The following is a 25842-nucleotide window of genomic DNA, read 5'->3' on the forward strand; positions in this document are numbered from 1 at the left end:
ATTTACTGCATTTGTGTCCTGCTTGAACCTTTTAAATTTGATATCATATTAGTCTAAGGAGTCTGCCAGTTTTCCTTGCTCATTCATTCTGCATAATATGCTGATCTGGTTTTAGTTTGCCCATCACAGCAAAAGCACTGTACGTAATATGATAAATATCCAGGACACACAAATAGCTTGTTTCATGCCATGACATCATGCCAGAGGACAGCAGATGGAAGTCTTTCTTAAACTGTTTGCTCGCAGGACCCCTTCCCACTTTTAAAAATTATGGAGGACCCCAAAAGAGCTTTTGTTTGTGTAAGTTATATTTATCGACACCATATTAAAAAATGGTAAGTCCATTCGTAGAATATTTATTTATTGAATCATGAAAAAATAAGAATATTAAACCCATTATATATTAACATAAATATTGTTCATGAAAAAAACCCCTATTTTTTAACAAATAAAAAACAAGAAGAGTGGCATTGTTTTAAATTTTGCAAATATTTTCAATATCTGGTAAATAATTTTCACAACCCAAGAGGGTCTTGGGGGACTCCACGGATCCTTGGACCACACTTTAAGCATACAGCATTCCAGGCAATGTGCCAAAAGTCAGCACGTGCCTTAAAAGGTACCTTTGTCTCCGGCTTGAACCCTTTAACTATGGTGCGGTACAGTCTAACGGCTCTACCAACTTTCTCTGCCCATTCATTCTGGGCAATGTGCTGATCAATTTGGTTTTATTTTGCCTACTAATGAATTTGCTATGTCCAAACCCTGCAAACTCCTGCCTTGTTCGGCCCTGCATGTAATATGGCAAATACCCAGAACCTGCAGATGGTTTGCCTCGTGCCACGACATCATGCCAGGGGACAGAGGAGAGGCGTAGAGCATTCCAGGCAATGTGCCACAAATCAGCACGTGGCTTGAAATGGACCCCCACAGTGCTTGTGCCAACGCCTGGCTACTCTTGCATGCAAGCATGCCAACTGCATTTTCAAGCTTATAGAAATGGTTGACTGCACGGTGCATTTTCTAAATTCATTTCACGGTGAAGAGGGGCTATAATTAATTATACAGGGCAGGTGAAGAACTATATTCACAGTCGTACAAGCTGTGACGGATAAGGCATCTTTTACGAGGCGGGGGGAGGGGGGGACTGTCCGCGCAAAACGTAGTGAAGCCTGTATTTTTATTTCCCAAGAAAACCAGACGACCAGCAGCTATGGCTAATCAAAGGCAGCCAACCTGTTTATGGTAAAGGTCAATTCATTTCTGTCCCCTTCTCCCGAGCGGAGGTTCTAATCCGGACTCCGCGCTTCCAGCCGGGCGGGAAAGCAAGTTTCTCTTCCTAGCTCGGGCCAAATCGAATTCGACCCCGCCAAGAGATCCTCTTGCCCACATCCCCACCAAACACCTGCTCATGCTCAGAGGCCACGTCCCATGTGGGTGCCTCGCGAAGCTGAGCCCTCCTTCCACACAGAACACGTTTTGCAAATCCGTTCCGAGGGCGCGGACGACAAAGAGGCCATTCTTCGTGCTAATTCACGCTTCTGCCGTTCCGAAGCCCCGGTCTCCAGTTTGGTTCCCCCTCGTCCCTTCAAGCGGCCCTAGCTCCCTCAGCCAATCCCACAGCTCGGCGCCTGATCCGATCCAAACGGCGGTTTCCCATTGGTTGGACAGTATCCCTCTCCTCACCGCTCAGCCAACCCAGAGAGATTTGTGCGAGGCGGGGGGGGGGCGGTGTAGCGGGGAGGTGGCTTGCCGGCGTTCTGAAAGGTTAGTGCCGGATGGGCGCGATCCGGGAGTGTCAGTGATCCGCTCGGCTACGTGAGGAAGGGGAGGGGGGCCGCCTATGGGGGAGCAGTCCGAGAGGAAATCAGGAGAGAAGGTCCGCCAGGAATAGACTTTGGCGTTCTTGAGTGGAACGAGAGGGTACGACGCGTGGTGCTTGGAAGTGGGCAAGGGAGCGCCTTACTATGACCTTATGAATGCACTTCAGCAGAACATATAAAGGGAGGCCACGGGCTATGCATCGGTGGCCAGAGAGAGCATAGTAGAAAAAGCTGGAGCTCTCCTTCAAAGGCGCAGCTCTTGGTTGCAAGACATAGGAAGCGGCTGGAGAAGGGTGGGCCCGGGAGAGAAGGGTGCAGATTGTTGAAAGTGCGGACGGATCACGTGAAGGGGGAGCGGGGTGTACATAGCGGGAAGCGATCTTGCAGCCCAGTCTAAGAGAGAAGTGAAATCGGCGAACTCGCGGAGAGGCTGAAGATGGGGCCGCTGCTGTCTCTAGGGATTGGGCTTCTGCTGTTCTTGCTATGGGCTCGCTATAGGGGCATTGAATATGTGTTAGTCCATCACCGCTGGATTTTCGTGTGCCTCTTCCTGTTGCCCCTTTCTGTACTTTTCGACATTTACTACCAGCTCCGCGCCTGGGTGGTGCAGAAGCTGCACTGTGCTCCTCGCCAGCATGACCTGCGGGTTCGAAACATCCAGAAACAGGTAAGGACCTGCAGAACTACTTGGTTGGAAAAAAAAGTTGTTTCAGATCCAGAATCTGAAGGTGCCATTTATTCTGTGATCTTAATAAGTTTGAGGGTGTTTTTGTATCCCTTCTCGGTTAAATACGGAAAAATACTGCAGGCATGACAGTCATTCCTCTCACAGTTCCTGATTGCATTGTCTAGCTCACTTGAACTATTCAACAAAAACAAATCTGTTTGATGAGAGTTCTCTTCTTTTTATGGTTTTCTTTTATTTTGATTTTACACCCATTATTATTAAAAAAACTTGTTGATACAAGAAGAAAAACATGAAGTTGTGCTTGACTTTATCTTGTATGTATTTTTTGCTTTTTTCATTGGCAGCTTGGCAGTTTTAGCAATGCAGTGCTAAGTTGGAAGTACAAGGAAGGATGCTAGAAGAAGCTAGTGCCAATTGGCATAGTTGCCTGTTTGCACCGTGTTATCTGTGCCAAATCCATTTTGCCCTTGACACTTTGTTCTGAGAACGACATAAGAGAAGCACAAATATTTAAGGCCAAGCTCTTACAGACTGGTGGTTGTGTCAGCCACACAACCCCCCCCACCCCAGTTTTCCCATAACTTTTTGAAAAAAATGTGGTGGTAGGTTGGAGCTGCAGGGAATGGATGGGTGATTTATTGGGCTGGTATGGAGGAGGGAATTCCTCTTTGCTGGCAATCTTCTTAGGTCCTGCAACAAATACTAAGAATGTGCTGCTCCTGCAAGCCCACTCACTTAGCTATGCTTTGGTGCATTCACCTGCATGGAGTTCCATGTTGCCTATGGCTACCAGGCTAAGTGCCTCCATGAGAAAACAGGCAGGTGAATGTGAAATCAAGCTATGCAGTGTTTCCCCCGATCAGTCATGCCAGGCGTTATTCTCTATAATGTCTTGACAAAGGTAGTATTTTTACATTTGCATTTCCAGCAACATTCAGCCCTGTTTTTTCCCTTAAAACTATTCTGGATCTGGAGGATTGAGTGGGGTGAATTTACAGTGTGGGATCTCTTCTGAGAAGAGCAGCTGGCGGGGATCTTCACCAATGGTCTCTCACATTATTTATTATTGACTCTTTTAAAAAAGTGGAGGTGCCAAAGACCGGGTCTAGAATTTTCTGTATGCAGAAGATGGACACTGCCATCTGTAGTGACTGTGTGTTACTTTCAGGCTATAAAATAGAAAGCTTTTACAAGTTTTGCCTATTCACAGGCTAATAAACTATTGTTATAACCTAATATTGAAATGCTTATTTTAGGGTTTCATTTCTATACAAATTGCTCATTGAGATTTATATCAATACGCAATTGATATAGATATACGCAAGCAGCATATTTAATTATATGCAGTCTCTTTATCATAAAACAAATAAATGGTATGGAAAACATGAAGTACAGGTAGCCTTGAGCTACCATCATTCGTTCAGTGACTTCAAAGTTACTATGGTGCTGAAAAAAATTGACTTAGGACTGGTCCCTGAAGTTATGGCCGTTGCAGCGCCCCCACGTCATGTGATCACGATCCGGACAGTTGGCAACCCGTTCACACTTACAGCCAGTTGCCAAGCACTTTGTTATCACATGATTGCCATTTTCAACCTTTCCCTTCTGGCTTCCCACAAGCAAAGTCAATGGGGAAGCCGGCAGGGGAAGTTGCAAGTAGCTCAGGTAAGTCTCCCCCACCCACCCTGGCCTTCCTTTTTCACACACTTGCATGCACCACACATTCCTTCCCCCTTCACTCACTCACACACACTGCACCTCCTTTGCACTGCACTGCAGCTCTGAGGCTTTGCAGGAGGAAGAAGAGAGCCTCACGAAAGGCCAGCAGCTTCCAACATGAGCTCTGGAGGACTCTCCACTGAAGGACTCTCCAGGGGCTCTTCCAGCGCATGCTTTGCAGCTCACATTGGAAGCTGCAGAGCATGCACCAGAAGTGCCTCTGGAGAGACCTTCAGCGCCTGGAAGCACCCGTGGAGAGTCCTCAAGCAAGTGAAGGAGGGAAGGATGGGGCAGCGTGTGCATGCAAGGGAGGGAAAGAGCACGTGATACATGCAAGCAAGCAAAGGTGGGAAGGAGGGCGCTGGTGCAAGTGAGCGAAGGAGGGCAGGAGGGCATGGTGTGTGCAAGCAAGCAAAGGGGGAAGGAGGGTCAAGAAGCCCCTCAGCCGCAGCGTGGCAAGCAGCCCTAGAGCCACGCAGCTCTGGGGCTGCTTACCACCCTGCAAGGCAGGGTGCAGGGCAGCCAAAATGGCAGAAATGGGGAAGGAGATAGGTGGGTAGGGGGAGCTGGAGGCAGTCCCTTATGTTACTGAGGTTCAAGGCTGGGAGGGACCAAGCCTGTATGGCTAGGATGGGGTGGTGGTCCTTGGCTAATGACCAGTGGAATTTGCTTAATGATGGCAATGGGGAGTGCCGGGATTGCTGTCGCTAAGTGATGCGGTCACATGATGTCTCAGTTTACAATCACATCACTTAGCGGCATAAATGTGGTTGTAAGTTGAGGACTACCTGTATTATTTCCTTAGGCTTAAAAATGCAGTTGGCATGCCTGCATGCAAGATCAGCTAAGTGTTGACATAAGTACTGTGGGGTTACCTTTCAAATCATGTGCTGACATTTGGTATATTGCCTGGAATGCTAAGTGCTGCCTTCTGGCATGATGAGCAAACTATCTGTGTGTTCTGGATATTTACCATATTACGTTTGCTGTGTTTGACAAACTAAAACCAGATCATTAAATTATGCAGAAATGAATGAGCAAAGAAAACTAGCAGACTACTCAGACTAATATGACATCAAATTTAAAGGTTCAGACAGGATACAAATGCAATAAATGGATAGAGTGCTAAAAGATAATAAATTGGAAAAGATTGGCTTATATATTGAAGACAATTAAAAGCAACTATATAATTGGCTGAGGAAGAATTCATAGGCTTTTCTCTAAGTTATCTGCTTTCTCCAGAGCCAGTTTGGAACTGGTTCCTGACAACTTATAGAAAGTTAATTCTATCTTATAGAATTATAAGATAGTTCTGGAGTTCTCAAAACATTGTCCTAGTATAGAAACAATTTTAAACAACTTAGATGCCCACTAGATGTCACAGACACAACTTCCAGGTGCAGTCCAATTGGGTGCCTGATAATTCTGTAAATCATACTCGTTTTCCATATAGCATAAATGGAGGACCCTACATCAAATAAAGTTGATTTAACCAATGTTTATGCTCTCTTATCTATCCAATTGCTGAAACATTTTGAGGTAGGAAGTCCTTTTATACATCTGTCCTGCAAATGCACCATCAGATGGCTAAGTTATTTCCAGATCCACCCCAGAGACTATAATTTAGCAGTTTTTTTTAAAAAAAAAAATATCCTGCCTTTATTATTTTTATAAATAACTTAAGGCAGTGAACATACCTAATACTCCTTCTTCCTCCTATTTTCCCCACAACAGCAACCCTGTGAGGTGAGTTGGGCTGAGAGAGAGTGACCGGCCCAAAGTCACCCAGCCGCTTTCATGCCGAAGGCGGGCCTACAACTCACAGTCTCCTGCTGTCTAGCCTGGTGCCTTAAGCACTAGTCCAAACTGGATTGCTATATGTAGAAGGCTGAAACGCAGCACTATTGTCCAAATGAGCTTTTAATCATAATCAACATGGCAGCAAAGAGCAAACTAAGTTGCAAAGAGCAAGAATGGCAGGGTATGGAAGGTGTACTGGACTTTGAGTCAGACTGATAGCAAGAATGTTTGTCTTCCAAGTAAGAGGCAGAGTTGACCTATTGTAGAAGGCAAGCTTGTTGAAATAAGATGTGTTTACTCTGCTTCTTTGGAAGTTTAGTAAAGTCTGAAAGTGGAGGATCTGTGGATTGTTGAAATGGTTTTATAAAACTATGTGGAATAGAAAAAGTCTGCCAAGTTCCTTCCTCTGTCTCCACTGCCACACCAAGTAGGTTGAGATAGAGTATATCATTCCTTTTCTAATTTTGCATCTTTTCTGAGGAGAACAAGCTTTTCTCATACCTGAGCACAAGTGAGGGGGTAAGGCTGAAGCTGCAAAGATTGTTGAAACCAACCTAATTTAACCCACAAGCATCCATTGTATTCCACGTGTAATTTTTAGGACACTGTTATCAGCAGCTGTCAAGTATTATTTTGCTAGTTGTCAAAATCAATGAAAGGAGTACATTATACTTCTTCACTATCTCATTCAATCTTTATGCCTCCTATGATAATAACAGGTTATAATCTCATATCTCATATACATGGTGTAACTCCTTGTTCTCCATCAGTTCCGTAAGAAAACAGGTAGTACCTCTTCCAACGGTGCACCTTTCATGTTTGCCAAAGGAATTCTTTTGCTAATTGTCAAAACCAGGCATAAGATTTCAATATACAGTGGAACCTCGGTTTACGAACTTAATTCGTTCCGTGACTCTGGTCGCGACCCGAATTGGTCGCAACCCGAAGCAAATTTCCCCATAAGGTTCAATGTAATTACCGTTAATCCATTCTGGCGTGGAAGACAGGGAGGCGGCTATTGCTTGGAGGGAGAGTCCCCCTCCCTACGACCACGTGTCGGGCAGAAAATGGCTGCAGACCACGTGTCAGGGGCGGAAAAATGGCCGCAGACCACGTGTCAGGGGCGGAAAAATGGCCGCGGACCACGTGTCAGGGGTGGGAAAATGGCCACGGACCACGTGTCAGGGGCGGGAAAATGGCCGCGGACCACGTGTCAGGGGTGGGAAAATGGCCGCGGACCACGTGTCAGGGGCGGGAAAATGGCCGCGGACCACAGGTCAGGGGCAGAAAAATGGCTGCGGATCGTGTCACGGGAGGGAAAATGGCCGCGTATCCTGTTCGTACCCCGAGGCGGAGTTCGCAAACCGAAGCAAAATTTTGCGGCCGGAGCTGGTCGTAACCCAAAAAGTTCATTAACAGAAGCGTTCATAACCCGAGGTTCGACTGTACTTCAAAATTCAGATGTTGCCTAAGAGCAAGATCAACAGAAGTCATTAGCAAATAAATTCTGTGCCCATTTGAACCTTCCTATTTAAATGAACACTGAAGAATATGTTATACTATCTCTGTGTGTCTGCGTCCTTCAAAACTTATTTTCTTGATATTGAATTTGAGAGAAGTAGACTAACCATCTATCAGAATGATGAGATATTGGAACAATCTATAATTCAGTATTTATGTTTATCATATCCTGCTGCTGTTTCCAAATCCAATCACCTCAGTAAAGCTTTTCATTTAGATCTTACTTGAGGACTCATTTTATGGCTCTTGCTCTTAGTCTAAAATTTTGCAAGTGTTAATAAGGAAAGGGTTGGATGTAGTAAAAGAAGACAATAGAGTTCACCAAAGGTGCGTGCAGAAACCATTGTACATTATTTAAAAGACCTGTCCTGCCTGAATTTCAATACTGGAGGGGATTCTCCTGTGCCTTTGCAAAGCTGGAATGGAGTCTCTCCTTTCAACTGCAGCCTATTTTTAACAAAATACCCGGGAGCTAATTTTTATTTATTTATTTATTTTTTATTTATTTATTCAATTTCTATAGCCACCCATCTCACATTCATGACTCTGGGTGGCTAATAATTAAAACATAAACAGTACAGTGGTACCTCGGGTTACGAACGCCTCTGTTAACGAACTTTTCGGGTTACGACCAGCTCTGGCCGCAAAAATTTACCTCGGTTTGCAAACTCCGCCTCGGGTTACAAACCGGATCCGCAGCCATCGTCCCTCCCGTGACACGGTCCGCGGCCATTTTTCCGCCCCTGACACATGGTCCGCGGCCATTTTTCCGCCCCTGACATGTGGTCCGCAGCCATTTTCCGCCCCTGACACGTGGTCTGCAGCCATTTTTCCGCCCCTGACACGTGGTCCGCGGCCATTTTCCGCCCCTGACATGTGGTCGTAGGGAGGGGGACTCTCCCTCCAAGCAATAGCTGCCTCCCTGTCCTCCACGCCAGAACAGATTAACAGTAATTACATTGAACCTTATGGGGAAATTTGCTTCGGGTTGCGACCGATTCAGGCTGTGACCAGAGTCACGGAACAAATTAAGTTCGTAACCTGAGGTACCACTGTACCAAAAAAATAAAAAATAAAACAGCCACACAAACAATACAAAACATTGAAACAATTAAAAACCATACTAAATAATCACTGGGAACACATAGTAATGTAAGAACAGTACAGCCATTTTATGGGCACCACACCTTGTTAGGGTGTGGACATCAGCATTCCTCCCAACCATGTAATATCTGCAGAGTAGTTTCTGTATGTGTCTTCACATCAGGAATGTTGTACCCTTGCGTATTTCGTCAGATCCATGCAATCAAAACATCTGTGGTGTTTTCCAAAATCTCAGTGCTTACTATTCTCCATGCAGGAAATCTCCAAATCCTGATACAAACTTTCAGGGACCAGTAATGAAGTCTTGGGTTCCAAAGCTTCTTACAGGATTTGATATTATGTTCCTTTGCAGCACCTATAGAATCAGTGGTTTTAAATGAACTAGACAACCTGGGACAATTTCCTTGTTTTCTCACAAATTTTGCTAACTTGGAAAACTCATCCTCTGGATTTACAACAGCTTCAACTGCAAGTTTCAGAGGCTGTTCTTTTGAAACAAGGGCATTTAGATCAGTCAACATAATAAACATTATCTTGTTACTTGTAAGTTAGAAGATATGCTAGGATTAGTTACTGAAAACAGATGTGAAGAGTAGGGCAGAAGATATTTTAAAGTAAGTTTTTTGCCTCTCTCCATATTTTTTTCTTCAATGAGGTGAGGACAGTGATGACAAAAGACATTTCTTTATACATTCATACTTATATGCCATGTGAGTATACATTCCCATGAATCTCACAAACAGAAATAAAACAAAAAGACAAAAGTTGTTTCCTTGAAGGCACATTCCAAAAAAGAGTATCAACCACCAAACCACAGTGAGGGAAAGCGAAAGAATTTGAGTACCTTCGAGGTTGCCTTTCCAGTGCAACTCTTTTAATCCAGGCATGCCAATTGAATTTTCAAGCTCATTGAAACTCTGGCTTCTACAATATAGTTTGTTTTTTTAATTTCCATGTTTCAGGGTGAAGGGAGTGGTTATAAGTAATTGTTGAAGAAAGATATTCACAGTGACAAAGTTTTTATGAAAGACCAAAAAAAAAAAAAATCCATGCAAAGCATCCTGAAACCTTATACTTTTATTAGCACGAAGAGACCACAAACAGCTATTGCTGATGAGAGGCGCAGCCAATAGCAAAGCCTGGAATCCGAAGTTTGCGCTTCGTCACCAAACTGTGCCATAACAGACTGAGACAGAGAGGCTGCTCTTCTGGAACTGATACTGAAGAGATGGGTGGAGAAATCCCCCCCCCCCCCGCTGTTCAGAAACACTTGAGCTAACTGTGTTGCCAGTCACAGTTCGGCTCACCCTCGTCCCTTTTTCTGGTCTTCGCTCCATCAGCCAATCCAAACTGGGTGCCAGGTCTGATCCAAACAAGCTGTCCCATGGATTGGACAGGATCCCTCTCGTTATTGAGAGTGCTTCCCAGCCAAATCGGAATGAGGTGGGCAGAGGAGGGGGGGAGTTTTGGAGTGTGCTGGAGAAGGCAAGGACAGAGACAGCATGACCCTCTTGACTAGTATTAAGAGGCATTGCAAGACAGGGTATGGGGAGAATAGTGCTAATTGTTAGAGTGACCACAGATGAAGCGATGGGGCAGTGGATGATCTGGATATGCATAGCATGGTGCAATCAGCCCAGAAGCAGTCAGGAATGAGGGGTACCAGCAGTAGAGGGTTTTGAGTTAAAAAAGAACACATGAAACAGTTGTGTGCCTTTGGGAAGGGCTGTGTTATGGAATGGAATTATGAAGGTCAGGCTCAGGGAGATAAGCGTGTTCTTAGTTCACCGGAGGAGCATATGAAGTTCAAGAGGATGAGGCTGGCACCTCCCTGAGGAATTCACGGTGTTGTGGCTGGCTGGCTTGGGAGCTAGGTTTCAGTCTGGGGAGATTTCTGTCTAGGTTGTAGCTAATAAACACAGCAGAACTGAATTTGCATTGTCTCTTGGAGTTCTTTGGGCTAAACCTGACAGGCTGTGAGATTTAGTTCTTACAAATGCATTTTTGTGGTAAGATAAGCAAAGTGTATAAAAGTGATGGTGAAGACAAGGTCAAATGGAGCATAATAGGAAAGTCAAGTGCTCCAGTTAAAAAACAGCTCTCACTGCATGACACAGAGAGCAACTGGAGAAAGCCAGGCAGGGAGATGAGCCGAATGTCCATAGTATGTTGCTATCTTACAGCCCTGTTTTGCTGGGAAACAGATTTGGGGGCTGGGGGGGGCGCTTGCGTAGCAGCTGAAGATGGGCTGGTGCTTTCTCTTGCGGTTCCTTCTTTGGATCCACCTGAGAGGTAGATTCTGTACACTCTCCAACTTACAAGGGTTGCTAACTATATTCATTCCAAAAGAGCTATGATAGTTGGTTCCAGGGGGCATCTGCAAGGGAGGTTAAAAAAAGTCAAGATTGTGACCAAGACTATGCAATTGAAGCCCTGCTCCTTCTCCTTCCCATGGATAGCTCTGGTTTGTTCCCAGAATGATAAAGATACAGGAGACCCATGATATAAAATAGCTGCACGCTTCTTCATTCTGAGTGAAAAGAATAATCTCCTTGCCAGATCATAAAGCCCATTAGGAAAAAAAGCATATAATCTCCACCACAAGATGCATGTGATAAATTAGCTGTAAATGGATAATAGCTTCGGTACTGGAATTCTTGCAACCCCATCCCATTCTTTTCAATAAATCTAACACTTTTGTCAAAGAGCCTGTTGATAGCCATTAACCAAAGAAGGAAATTGTGCTTTATGATATGGTATAGTTTTAAATGAAGACAATTAGGAATATTTACATGAACGTCTCATGTAATAGAAATTATCCATGGCAAAACATTGATTTTCAGTTCTTATTTTTTCCTCAGATACTCAATATGAGTGAAGCCCATCTATCCAAATCTGCTGCTGTTTCTAATAACAGTTATATAATAATAATTAATTATTCACTTTATTATTTCTTGGTTCTCTTGAAGAGTCACTGTTATTGAAGAATATGTGTTAATTCAACAATGTTGACAGTTAATATGGAACAAGTTTACATTATTTATACATCAACATTGACATAAGATTCTAGTGCTTTGGGCTCCCTTATCTCTTGGTCTGGCCCAGGTTCTGATTCTTAGCTAATAAACAGTGCAGTCCTATGTATGTACTATATACTTGGCATTCACCTAGTAAGTTTCCCCTGAAAAAGTTTCTCCTGAAAACTTTATATACTGTAAGGATGCAGCAGAACTAAGCTTTTCAGTTTGCAAGCTATTTGCTAACAACTAAAATTGGGAGCAGTTTCATTAATATATATGTGAGGACAGTGTCGGCTTAAGGTTATATGGTGCCCCTAGCCCACGTTGACTGATGGTGCCACCTCCCACCAATGCAAAGATTTGCATTTTTAGAATAATTCAGAAGGAGGAACAGCTTTGGCACCCCCTAAGCTTTGGTGCCCTAAACTAGTATCTACTTGGCCTTAGCCTAAGGCTGGCCCTTACAAGGAAGTGATTCCATTCTTTTCTCATAGGTTCAAGAATGGAAAAAAGAAGGCCAAAAAACATATATGTGCACAGGCCGTCCTGGCTGGCTCACAATGTCTCTTCGTATTGGGAAGTACAAGAAGACTTTGAAGAACATCACAATCAACTTGATGGATATTTTAGATGTAGACACTGAGAGACAGGTATGTTTGAAATTTTCCAGATGAAATCGCTTTTGAGCTGAGCTCAACAACTAGTCCATGTAGTTTTTGTCACCACTTTCTTCCAGGATGTTTTTTCAGCATCCCAATTACTTCCAGCTCTGGAGTTCCTGGTGGTCTCTCTTTTCTAGCTTTATAATAATCCTTAAGATGCAATGACCAAACTGTACATGATTTGCTAAGTGTGGTTTCACCGTAATTTGCATAAGGGCATTGCTGTAGTCAACAGTTTTATTTTCATTTCCCTTCCTAGTGATTCCAAGTATGGAATTTGCCTTTTTTTTTTTTTACAACATGCACACTGGGTTGACATTTTTCATCAAGCTGTCCTCTATGCCATCAAGATCCTACTCCTGATCAATCACTACCAGTTCAGATCCTATTAATGTATAGGTTGTTGTGCAAGTGAAAGAGCTGTTATGCAGGCTGATGGATGGCATCTAAGCTATAAAACGTGTTCTGTTGTAGGTTGTTCGTGTGGAACCTTTGGTCTCAATGGGACAATTAACAGCATACCTTAATCGCATGGGCTGGACTATTCCTGTGGTACCAGAACTTGATGATCTTACAGTAGGTGAGAGGTCTTGGGACATGAAAATCATGACTACTGCTTTTCTTAAACCAGTCAGACATAATTCCACATATGAGAATTATGTGGAATAACAAGTTCCATGCCTATATGATTTCCTTTGTTTTGCTTGCTGTACATTCTCTTGTTCTGAAGTACTGTTCTGTAAATTACTTATAAAGTACAAATAATTCAATTTATTCTTGTTCATGGTCTGTTGCACAGGTGGTTTGCTCATGGGGACCGGCATTGAATCTTCCTCTCATATCTATGGACTATTTCAGCATATCTGTGTGGCCTGTGAGCTTGTTCTTGCTGATGGCAGCCATGTGAGATGTACCCCGGTAAGAAAATATATTCCTTTGCTATAATTTAAGAAGTTATGCCAGTTTTATATTGGGTTGCCACTTAGCCTGGTGCGTTTTTTGCAGGAGGAGAACTCAGATCTATTTTATGCAGTACCTTGGTCTTGTGGCACACTAGGCTTCCTGGTTGCAGCAGAAATAAAAATGATCCCAGCTAAGAACTATGTGAAATTACATTATGAGCCCGTGAGAGGATTGAAAACAATCTGCAAGAGATTTGCTGAAGAATCAGAAAAGAAAGAGAATCATTTTGTAGAGGGTATTGTGTATTCTTTGGAAGAGGCTGTCATAATGACTGGGGTTTTGACCAATGAAGCTGAGCAAGAAAAGGTAACCTGATTTTATTGTCCTTGTTCAGTAGAAGGGGGACAGGAGAAAGAAGGAAAAAATTGGCTTTCATCTGTTGAAGAAGCAAGGTTGCTTCTTCTAAAAACTAGAGTCCGTTTATACTGTCAAAGTATATTATTGTAAAGATTGTGTCTCCCCCTAAAGCAGTATTTCTCAAACTTGGCAACTTTAAGATGTGTGGACTTCAACTCCCAGAATTCCCCAGCCAGTATGGGTTTCTATTTCTATTGTCTCATGCAGAATAATAATTCCAAGGGTTCTTTAGGACTGGGGTGTGGCTCTTAAAACTGTATGTGAAATAGCTAGATCTAATTTCTCCAGCAAATCAACATCTATGCTGGCAGAGGGACAATAGAAGTGGCTGTCAGACATCAAATTGGAAAAACCTAGCTAAATGAATTAAAACATTCTTAGCTCTCTACCAGTTAAAATTACAATACCTGTTAAAGATTGTTGAATTGGTGTCTGCATTCTTTTGAGCGAGCCGCATTTAGTGCAAATGTACAGTTTTGGTATCCTGAATAATAACCATTTGTGGAAACTACATTGCCAGTATTAATCCTACACAATCATGTAGGATTAAATGTGTTGGTAAACAAAATGTTTTGTGTTTTTGGTGCTTTATGTCAATAGTAGTAGAAAATTGCCACATTTTTAAAACATGTCTTCCATTGAACTATAACTTTGTGACGCTAAATCATCCAGCAAAATTACATTTTTATTATGTTCCTATTCTTTACATTAAGATCAATAGAATTGGGAAGTACTACAAGCCATGGTTTTTTAAGCATGTGGAGAATTACCTGAAAGCTAATAACACAGGAACAGAATATATTCCAGCAAGAGATTATTATCATCGGCATACGCGGAGCTTTTTCTGGGAGCTCCAGGTAAGGATCTGGTTCTTGTAGTTTATTGTACTATGGATACTTAACACCGGTTCTGTTGTCAGCCTATCCCACGGATACTTGTTTGTTCATTCATTCTGCAGATTTATATGGCCACCCATCTTAATCAAATAACTCTGGGTGGCACGTATATATCCTTCTTTTTGTAATCAAAAATTTTTAAAAATAAATTTAAAAAAACTCTGGGTGGCTGACAAGACTTAAAAACAAGAACGTATATAAGAACAGTAAGAAGAACAGCAACGGGGGAGAAAATTTTGCAGAGGTCTGAAATGGGTTTTGAAGAAGAGCTAGGTAAAACAGCATTGTTATTTCACTTCACCCTCACCCAAGTGAGGGGACCAAGCTGTTTTGCAAAACAGTTTTAAGCAAATGCTTTATTTGACGCACACACCCTTAATACCTAATACCTCTCTTTTTCCTCTTCCAAGACAAACAGCAAACCTAAAATACGTGCCATGTGTGGTATGTTAGTTGGCTAAATTGTTTGGTCGTACTATTTCTTTTCTTAGCATTCTCATTTCATCTAGACTTACTGTTAACCAAGAATCTGGGATATCAGTTTCTGAAGATCTTTAAAACAAATGTTAGTATTCTTTTTAACTGTTGGTCCTTATACCACACAATTAGCTGTGAAAGGGTTTTCTGAAATCTTAATATTACACTCCAGTATGTGTTGACAAGTATATAGATTGATAATTCACATTTCTAAAGCCATTCATCAGCAACTCTGGGTGGCAGAGTAGCATACAGAACTAAAATCAAAGGTATAAAGCAACAAGCACAAACAGGAAAACAAAAAAGATGGACTTCCTGATAGAACAAAGTACCTCTTAACAAGCTATGGAACCATCACGTAGGGAGCCCTCATCTCATCCTACAGCCTTCAAACCACATTTAAAGAAAAGCAGCAGGACCATTCAACTCTCTGGGGGAAGCTGTTAACTTTTTATCAGTTCAAAGGCTAGAATATTTGGCTTCTAGACAAATTTTATTTGAAGTCACAATTGAGGTGCTTTTTATTATTTTATTACATAGAAGTATGATTGCAAGTTGAATTAACTTTAAAACTCAAAAGAAAAAAGGCCTTATATTACAAGCGATTTGACCAAATTGCTTAGTCCTCTTTCTTTCCCCTTGAACCAAAAAGACCTAATTTAAATGCTGACAACACACCTCAGGCCCTCATTTCCATAAATCAAGTGTAGACTTCATTCCAGGATTGTATACTATCTGACTCTCCCTAATATGCAGAGGGAGTCCAGAACTCTTGATACATTAATAGATTCCAAATAGCCAGAAGAACTTATGCATTCTTGGCATACAGCATTAATCTAAAGTCATGAGGACAATTCTGTAGTTTTCAGCTGAGACTACAGCAGTTGAAAGAAAATCCCAAATCACATAAATTAATATTCCAGCTCCTGAACTACATCTGAAGGATTAGGCTGATTGCAGTCAAATCTCATTAAACGTTTTTTGAAACGAAACAGTTTTTTCTGTTATATTAATGAAACCCTACCTGATTTCACAGTTTTTAAAGGAACTTTATATTGAGTTACAAGGATATTTGTTATTCTGAAATTCACATAAATGATAACAATTTCAACTATTCCTTCAATTTCCTATAAAAATGGGTGACTTGCTAAAAAGTCACAACTGATTCTTCCAAAACCTCTAACAAATATGGAATTTCAGAAACAACAGTGGCATAAAGACTGAAGAGCGTAAATAACAACTGCTTAAGTTGAATCATCTGTTAAGAAATATTCTAAGGTAAATGAAACCCATGACAAATCCACTTACTTAAGATCCAAAGAAGTAATATTACAGAAGGTCCAATTAATTAAAAAAAAATGGACTTCCCTGCTATTATTTTCTGGGATTGTCCTATAAGGTAGGTAAAAATTATTTGTGACCCAGTATTTTACTGTAGACTAAAGAAACACAGGTTCTTCTCCTTTGCATTAAGCATCTTAGCAAGAATTCTTACGACTCTCAGTCTAGGCCAAACTCATCAAGCAGAAAACTGGTTAATTTAAGACAGGAATAGTTGCTGGTAATGATAAATAAAGAAAATGTTGCCAAGTTTCTAGACAAGGTTAGTTGCATTGTGAATGTCAGTGTTCTATCATCCTCCTAGTTGCTTGTGACAATTTTGGATTATAATCTCTAAGTGGCAATTGTTTTCAAGAAAAATAATACCTAAATATGGCATCAGACAATAACCAGTCACTTTTCCTAACTATAGCTTTCTAATCATCAGTTCCATAAACTCCACCTGACTGACCACTTTTATTTCCGAACAAAGCAAAACAAATTGGGGAAGAGGGTGTTAGTGAGCACCTGCTCAGCCCAGCAATTAATCATTGGTACCTGAAAAAACTTTTACACAAAAATTCACTCCAGTTTTATCCCAAGTATTCTTTTTTAATTTTTTAGTTATTGCCACTATTAGAAAATTGGTGATCTATTACCAGGCTTCTCTTAGGTGAACAATTTTAGGGAAATGAGTGGGATTTGTTATAATTAACAGCATTAATATTTACTGTAATTTTAATTTGTATAATTTGTATATAATTAATATATACACTTAGTCATGGAAGATTTTTTTAAAATAAGTTTGCTGATTTATGCAATTATAACTATTTTAAATCTTCCCTTTTCTTACTATTAATATTGTTTCCCCTACAGGATATCATTCCTTTTGGCAATCATCCTATTTTTCGCTATCTGTTTGGCTGGATGGTTCCCCCTAAAATCTCCCTTTTAAAGCTGACTCAAGGCGAAACCTTGAGAAATCTGTATGAGCAGCACCACGTGATACAGGACATGATGATTCCCATGAAGAATCTTGAACAATGTATTCAGACCTTCCACAGTGTCATTAAAGTAAGAGCATCTTTCCTAAATCCAAGATAGATAATTGGAGCAGGAATAAGATTTGTTTCATATTTAACACATGAAGAACATTTCTCTAAAACCCAGAAATAAAAAAAAACATGAAGCAGGAACAAAAATAAACAAAGAATATGTAAAGCAGCCCCGTATGCCAATGGTAGAATTCAGAAGGGACACAATAGCTTCCATAAAACAAGTAGAATAATGCATCTTTTTCCTCTTCCTTTCCCTAGGTTTATCCTCTGTGGCTGTGTCCGTTCATATTGCCTCATAATCCTGGAATGGTTCATCCCAAAGGAGACGAAGAGGAGCTGTATGTAGATGTAGGAGCCTATGGAATGCCCCAGACAAAACACTTTGAAGCCATGGCATCCACCAGACAATTAGAAAAGTTTGTAAGGAATGTTCATGGGTAAGGATCTAAACCCTGGAAAAAGAATTCTTTCTAGTGGTACAAGAGCTCTCTAGCAGTTGGATTCTTAGCGTCCTACGCTTGCGCTCCTGTTTTCTATTCTGTACAGTAGTTCAGCTTTGGTTCTACAGCATGCTTGCTGGGACACACAACTGAGTGAAAGGGTTGGTTGGTATGCTAGAACAAGACTTGAGCTAAAGGCATCTGCTCTGACCGAGTGGCTTGTCCTATTTTGCAGACAAAGATCACTGTTGCCTCATGTAACAATTCTAAAACCTGTTTCTCATTTCCTTTAGTTTTCAGATGTTATATGCAGACTGCTATATGACCCGCGAGGAATTCTGGGAAATGTTTGATGGCTCCCTGTATCACAAACTGAGACAACAGCTTCAATGTAATAAGGCTTTTCCAGAAGTATATGATAAAGTCTGCAAAGCTGCAAGACTTTAAGTCCAACTTGCTCACAAAGCCATTGGGAAAATAAATAAAAACTGTCTTCTGCCCTTTTACAAAAACAGCTTGTTGCTACTTCAGAGACTTCATTCTAAATGTGAAATTTAGAAGAAATACTTCTGCCTTTGTATGAAAATATAACTAGTAGTATTTGTCTTAAAAACATGTACGCTTCTTAATCTTCTTTCTAGGAATTTCCATTTTTAACCACTGTGGTTTAATGATAGCTTAGCTATAGATTGATATATTTAGTAGAAGGGGAATAGTAAAATCAGAACCTTAAAACAGAAGAGTAACTTACTATAGATAAATGTGTGGGAGATGTATGCAAGCTCTGCTACTACAGATATAAGATAGGCTCTTTCCCAGAGTTGTGCCAAATAAGACTGCCTTTCTAATGTCACAGTTGCCTATACCAGACAAATTTCTTTGCCCAGGGTTGAAAAGTCAGCTTGCAATAAAGTCATAATTATAACCTGTCTGACCGCTTTGAAAACCATGGATTGGAGACTATTTTTCAATTAGTGTATGTTCTTCACTATTCCCTCTGTGTCTCTCATTTTGTTGACATTTTTCTTTGGCAGTTTTCATCAAAGTTTATTTGCTGCAGGAAAAAAAGATTGTTACAGGCATGTCCCCAGGAAGAAGATTGGAAAAAAAAATTTTTTTTTCCTTGTTTATAAACGTTACTGCTTTTGTTGCCTTCTCCCTGTGGTCTTCCAGTGATGTGTCTCTTGGATTATGGTTGCTGGATTAACAGTTTTATAATGTATTTCTCAAAAGTACAAGGTTGTATACTTCTGTTTTAGTAGTAAAGAGAGCTGTCACTAATCTGATACAAATAGCAAAAGGTATTATATTCATTGTTGTGTCTACCCATTTTATGCTTATTTTGTTCATGAAATTCATAGTAAATGGTGGTGAAGATTTATATGGTAGATGGTTAATTATTAATAACATGATTTGAAACAAGTACTCCCCCTCCCCCACTCCTGTGTCCATTATTACTGTCATCATCTAATACCTTCAAAGAATAGGATTTGTCATGATTTTCTTCTACTGAGACTGTTTAGTGCCTTAAATCACCTGAGAGAAACCTGGATTGTTTTAGGCCTTATTTTCAAGAATTCAGTAGTGTGAGAAATGCTTGGAAAAATACTTGGGGGGAGGATCTCTAACCTCTTCCCCCTCTTCCCACCTAACATTTAACATTAGTGTTAAAGACTGTGCTGGTTGGAGCTTTCACCGTCAGATTAATACACACTATTGATAAATCAGTTTTCTAATTATCTGGATGTTTTCTGTAACTGAAACACCTGAAACACTGCTGCTTGGAATAGATAATAGTATTCTGAGTTTTGTTTCACGTTGTCCTGCACTTGGAACACTCCCAACTCTTATTTTGGACTTGAAATGGTTTACACTCAAAACGTTTTGCGTATCCTTCCTCTGCTTTTTGACTTGAGTGATAATGGATCATCTAGAACAGCATCTCCAGTATAAATTTGTTCCTATAATTTAACATTACAGCAATAGGTAGTTGGCTAACCCCAAGAACAGTCAATGATTAAATGATTTTCATTTGAGTTTTGCGTGTATGTTTTAATTACACCAATATTAACCAAAATTGGACCCAAAGACTAAGATATGCTATACAATTCTAGCAAAGAATTAATTATTTGTACTTAACACTTTGACATGACCTATAATAACATCTGAGCTGACTATCTATGGAGTTTTAAACAGTTGTTGATATTTAATAGATTGGTTTAGAGTGAACCAGTGAGAGCATATTTTAGACTGATCCAGAAATAGCTCATATCCTTGTTGAAAACTAAGTGACATGCATCCCTTGAGGGAAAAACTTGCTTACACTTTTCTAGTGCCTTCCGAGACATATGAAAACCATTCCCATAATGGTGGGAATGGGAAATGGTAGAACCTGTAAACCATCAGCATAACTACAGCAGAGCACCAGGCATAAGTTGAATCCAGAAACAATTGAAAATTAGACTGGACTCGATACTTGCGTGCGATTTCTGGAATATGCCACAGGTTATATAAGCTCATGTTTCTCAACCTAGTTTGATCTTTTGCAACAATCCTAGCACAACATTCCAGTCCTGCAAATAAGTGCAATAACAACAGCATCAGCATATTTTGTTTTGCACTTGTCAGTTATGTTGTATTGCTGCACTTGGGCAGAACCTGTACTATAATTTCCTTATAATTACAGCTTTGGTGTACCTGAATAAAATTGAGTCACAAAAATTTGGGAGAAGAATTTATTTCAGCAATATTGGAAAAAAATGGGAGTTGTTTTGTATATAAATCCTTAACTATATTCATAACTTATATTGATCATGGCAGATATGTTGGGATGGAAATTAATCTGCAGGGGGCTAAGACTTTGATATTGGGAATTTATGCCCCAAATGAAAATAAAACAGCATAAATTATTGGACTTTCCATATGAAACTTGGTGTCTCCTGGGAGATTGGAATGGGGTGGTTTCCCCACAAAAAGAACTTCTGAGAAAAATATTAAAAATACACAAGACAAACTATCAAAGATTTTCTTTGATTTAATGGACTACTTGGAGCTTGTTGATGCATGGAGATATAAAAATGGTGACTCAATATACTTATTTTTCTGAAAGATATAGTTCTTTTTCAAGATTAGATAGGATTTGGATCTCTCAGACTTTCGCTATTAATCTTCATAAAGTGGAGACATTACCAAAGACTTTCTCAGACCACAATCCAATGCCTTTAGCTTTTAAAAGGAAATATGGCTGTTTCAGATGGAGATTGAATGAGATGCTGCTGCAAAAGGAAACGGTAGTGGAGGATTGCAAAAAGAAAAGAATTTTTTGACAATCTGGATAAAGGCACAGAAGTAAGAGCGGTTTGGAATGCAAGCAAAGCTTTTGTAAGAGGATATTTTATACAACATGATAGTGAATTTAAAAAGGCAAGAGAAAATATGGATGAGATTAAAAAAAAAGAATTTTTAAAAATCCCCAGGGAGGACAACTATTACCTACCAAATTAAGCTTCTACGGAGGCAACTATCTATGTTAACAGTGAGAGAGATGGAAATAAAGATGAATTGTGCAAAACAAATTTTGAATTTGCAAATAAACCAGGGAAATGGTTGGCATATAAGTTGCAAAAAAAAAAAAAGATACTAAAGTTATAAGAAGGAAATATTAATAACAGATAATGCAAATGTATGTGAAAAGTATTTTATCAGTATTATTTTGCTTTATATAAACGTCAAGAAATTTCCTTGGAAAAAGTGCATGAATATTTACATAAACAGAATTTACCAAAGAGCACAGAGAATCAGACAAATTTTGAATGTGCCTATAACAATAAGGGTTGTGAAGCTATTAAAAAGACTAAAACAGGAAAGGCGCCTAGTCCAGATGGTCTGCCGGCCTCTTACTATAAATGTTTTGAGGATGAACTTTTACCACCTTTACAACAAATGATGAATATTATTTTACAGAATGGAAAGATTCCTGACAGCTGGAAAGAGGCTAATATAGCATTAATACCTAAAGAGACTCAGGACCTGACTTTAACAAGAAATTATCAACCAATATCTTTATTGAACAATGACTATAAATTATTTGCCACAATTTTGGCTGTGCTGAGATGGACAAATTGACTTGAGAAAGGCCATTACTGACATTCGTCAATGACTGGAAATCCCTCACAGACTCTTTGCATGAGAAAGAAAATGATTTTGTGATTTGGGGGTTTGATGATTAGTAAGAATAGATTATAGAAAGAAGGGAATTATGATTAAATTAGAGAGAGTGATTTGATTAGAATTGTATGTATAACTGCTGAGAGGGATATCGGAGGCCATTTCTTTATTTTATATACTGTATATATATATACTGTATATATATTTTTATGTTTTCTGTCTTTATTTTTCTAACTTTTTCTGCTTTTTTTCTTTTTCACACTTTGCTATATTTTTCCTGTTTTTTCTTCTTTCTTTGAATGTATTATTATCTATGTAAAATCTTTTAATAAAAATTATTTTTAAAAAATAAGGATCTATTGATTTAAGGTACAACCCTAGGCAACAATGTGTGAGATTAGGATGAGGCACTCATCACTTGTGCTGGCAGAAATACTAGTTAGTAGACCTTCTTTGGCTGTCACCATCTTACCCATTATCTTCAAGTTTAGATTATCAAGCAAACAAAAACATTGTGAATTGGAATGCATATTAAGTGGTTGGTTCCCAAATATATGCTTCAGTAGATTCTAATTTTATTACTACTACTATACCAAATATTATTTAATCCTTTAAGTGTCTGTATGCTAAATAACAAAGTGCCACTGATACCATTCAGTGATTAAGTTCCAGAACAGTGTTCAAGCTTGGCAACTTTAAGATGCATGGACTTCAACTCCCAGAATTCCCCAGCCAGCATGCTCCAGAGAGAAGCATGGGAACAAAGGAGGTGTACATTCCAAAAGTGTACAAATGTTTACTGGGGATTAATGTTTCTAGCATAAACTGCCTATGTTAATATAAACACTCCTGAATCACCTCATACCTTCTGGCCCTCAGTGACCATGAAGAACCCAGTGCCCTTTCACACTATTTGCAGAGGTGAATGCAGTAGAATAAAGCAAAGGTACACAATTTTTGTCATGGGTTGCAATCCAGAACAAAAACAAAAATGTGCAATTTGCTTAAATGTCATACATTTATAAACATTTATAATCTTAGTAACTCTGGGTGGCTGATAGTGATGTAATAAAAAATCCAATAAAGCAACATTAAAAACAATATGAAACCGTCTAGAGCTTTTGAGTGGGGGAACAGCTTGTGGCCCTGAGCCTTGGGTATGTAAGTATGGGATAAATATATCATTATCAGAATACTAGCATATTTCTGCTCCTGGATCAGCAGAAATATGGCCCTGTTCTTGCACTCCAGCAGAAACATGTCAGGAAAGGTTTTGATTTGTTTCTGATTTGTGTATTTGAGTTTTTATATTGTAGCACAGGCATCAGTTCACACCATTAATTTCATAGATTGTTCAGATGATGTCCTTTAAGCATTAATCCATGTTTATGATCCTTTTGTCTTTTTTCTCAAATGAGGATCATTCTTCTAGGCACAAATGTGCAAAATTCCATAAGCGTGACCGTTCCTTAGCCCTTTATTCCTTGGGGCTCTGGGAGAGAACTTCAGCTAAGGCGGCACTCATTGTCACTTGCTCTTCACTTGTTCAAACCCCAGTTGTGAACATCCATAAAGAGCTTTTATCTATTTACACATATAGATGAATCAGAATTCTGGAACTGATACACCACCAGATTGCCCTATCTACCACCGCCCCACGGCAAAACTGCCTTTGCCGCTCTTCCACTGGAACAGGAGTCAAGCTCATTTTCTTAAGTCCCACAACATGTGCAGATGCAGGAGCAATCCCGATCTGAGACTGGAGCAGCCCTCGGGTGCAGAAGGAACTAAGATTGCCTGCCTTCCCCATTTTAAAAGTAAACTGTGGGGGAGGGGGGAAACTAGTTTCTTTTCATGTAAAGACAGCATATGAAAGCCCCACGCATATGCTCATGATTACTGTTCAATGGATATGAACTGATAAAGAAGGTCAAGATACACAAGAGAGAATGTAGAAGTCTCAGTACACCTTGCCATGATCCATCCACTGGGGTAGACTTACTGTATACAACATTAATGTGTGCTACTCTGCAATTTTTTTTTTAAATGGAAAAGCAGTAATATGAGAGGGAAAAGTTCTCCCTTGGATACAGCCCATGAGTTGATTTTCTCACCGTTTTTCCTCCATAAATCCATTTTAATTTTTAAAAGCTACAGTGTCTAATGAGATCCTTATTTGCTACTGTTAAAAGTTAAAACACTGAACTGCAGTTGTATCCTTGTTGCACTAAAACTTCCCTTGGTCTGTACTCTTCTACCAAAACCCAATAAAAACACTGATACAACTGTGGATTGTGAGAATTAGGATCAAAGAAACAACAGCCCCCTTTTTTAATTCAATAAAGGGCAACATTTTGCAGGTATTTGCTAAGTGAATAGCAAGCATTTAAGTTTCTAGCAATTTTAATATCGACATAATTATGGCAGCACACTGATTTTAGGAGAGAAACCTGCAATTACAAAAGTCTAACAAATACCTTGATTTTTTTTAAAAAAATGTTGAAAGTGATCACCCAAATCTCCAAGAGCTTATTGGTCAAGAACATGGTTTGCTCAGTGTATCAAGTTTAGTTTTTAGGTCCTGCAGCTAGGCTGGCCAAACTAAAATTAAGTAGGCACACAGCTCATAATTGGTTACTTAAGTGTACTTTTTTTTCCAGATGCAACAATTTCTTAGGCAGATGTTTGTTTGCTCCAGTGACTTTTATTAATAGGAGTGATCCTCTCCCTGGGGGGAAAAAACACAACAGAGTAAATTGTTCACATATTCTATCCTTTATCAAAGCCAGGGTTGAGAACGTATGGTCATCCAGATATCATTGAATTAGCATCCCTAACAATTGGTCATACTGGCTAAAGACTGTAGGAAGCTCTAATTAAGGAACAACTGGAGAACCACACTTTTCCTCTAAAGAACTTACAGCTGCCTCTCAACAAACTTAGTGACCTCTCCTAAGCCACTTAATGGGTTTTATAAGGGAACAGAGTTTTGAATCTGTTCTATGTATAGGTTGACTAGATTTATCACTAAAAGAAGAAACACTGGATCCAAGACAACAGTGAAAAAAGAATTGTAAAGACCATTCTCTTGTGTCTTACCTCTGCTTAGTTTTGCATATCTAGTTTTTGAATTTTTATGGTATAGGGATGCCTAAAAACTCACACATTGTTCTTCACAGAACAGCGTAGATGCCAAGTGTTTCCCCTTTATGGTGTAAAAAGCTACCAGTTTGGTCAAATTTTATTTTATTATTTTATCATTGGATGGGTGAAGGTTTACGGCAGGGTTTCTCAACCTTGGCAACTTTAAGATATGTGGACCTCAACTTCCCATGCTGACTGGGGAATTCTGGAAGTTCTTAAATCTTAAAGTTGCCAAGGTTGAGAAACCCTGGTCTATGGAATGGCGATGAATTTCCTATCCTGAAGCCATTTTCATATTATCCTCATAGGTTCTAGATCTACAGGTAACAGCTCTGAATAGGCTATTTTTTCAATTCTCAGCCAAATGTGTTCCTTGGTTCCTTAAATTTTGAATTAAATCATGTTGTTTCACAATCACAAACAATGCATTAGGAATTGCCCACTGATTCATTCACTTAAAAATATGGAACATACAGGATGCATGCAGTTTGCTACTATTTTTATCTACGTCTTCTACACAACTCTGCCTACACTTAATACGGATATGTACAATGGTGCCAAGATTGTATTTTTGTTTGTATATGTGTATACATGCTAGCTTTGCTAATATGCAGAGTAAAGTGTATGAATAAAACTGCAAAAAGTAGTATTGCTATAATAGTAATAACATAAAATATCACATT

General features: G+C 39.8%; 2 protein-coding genes across 2 annotated transcripts in view; one reads left to right on the forward strand and one right to left on the reverse strand.

The window, feature by feature from the left end:
* The first annotated feature begins 1768 nt into the window (after window positions 1-1768).
* DHCR24 (24-dehydrocholesterol reductase) lies at window positions 1769-19000 on the forward strand. Its single transcript, XM_007428202.4, has 9 exons — window positions 1769-2490; window positions 12170-12325; window positions 12812-12917; window positions 13137-13255; window positions 13343-13606; window positions 14371-14514; window positions 17227-17424; window positions 17667-17845; window positions 18142-19000. The coding sequence occupies exons 1-9, from the start codon at window positions 2260-2262 to the stop codon at window positions 18293-18295; spliced, it is 1551 nt and encodes a 516-aa protein (XP_007428264.1). The 5' UTR covers window positions 1769-2259; the 3' UTR covers window positions 18296-19000.
* Window positions 19001-24315: 5315 nt separating this feature from the next.
* The window catches only part of CIMAP2 (ciliary microtubule associated protein 2), a 32569-nt gene continuing 31042 nt past the window's right edge, over window positions 24316-25842 (reverse strand). The window contains exon 11 of the mRNA XM_088153981.1: window positions 24316-24743. Within this exon, the coding sequence (XP_088010107.1) occupies window positions 24689-24743 (55 nt within the window). The 3' untranslated portion in view covers window positions 24316-24688. The remainder of the gene's footprint in view (window positions 24744-25842) is intronic.

Source organism: Python bivittatus, unplaced genomic scaffold (assembly GCF_059951505.1).
Source record: "Python bivittatus isolate LINGU-HERP-01145 unplaced genomic scaffold, Pbiv_v1 ctg000700_np1212, whole genome shotgun sequence".
NCBI lineage: Eukaryota > Metazoa > Chordata > Lepidosauria > Squamata > Pythonidae > Python > Python bivittatus.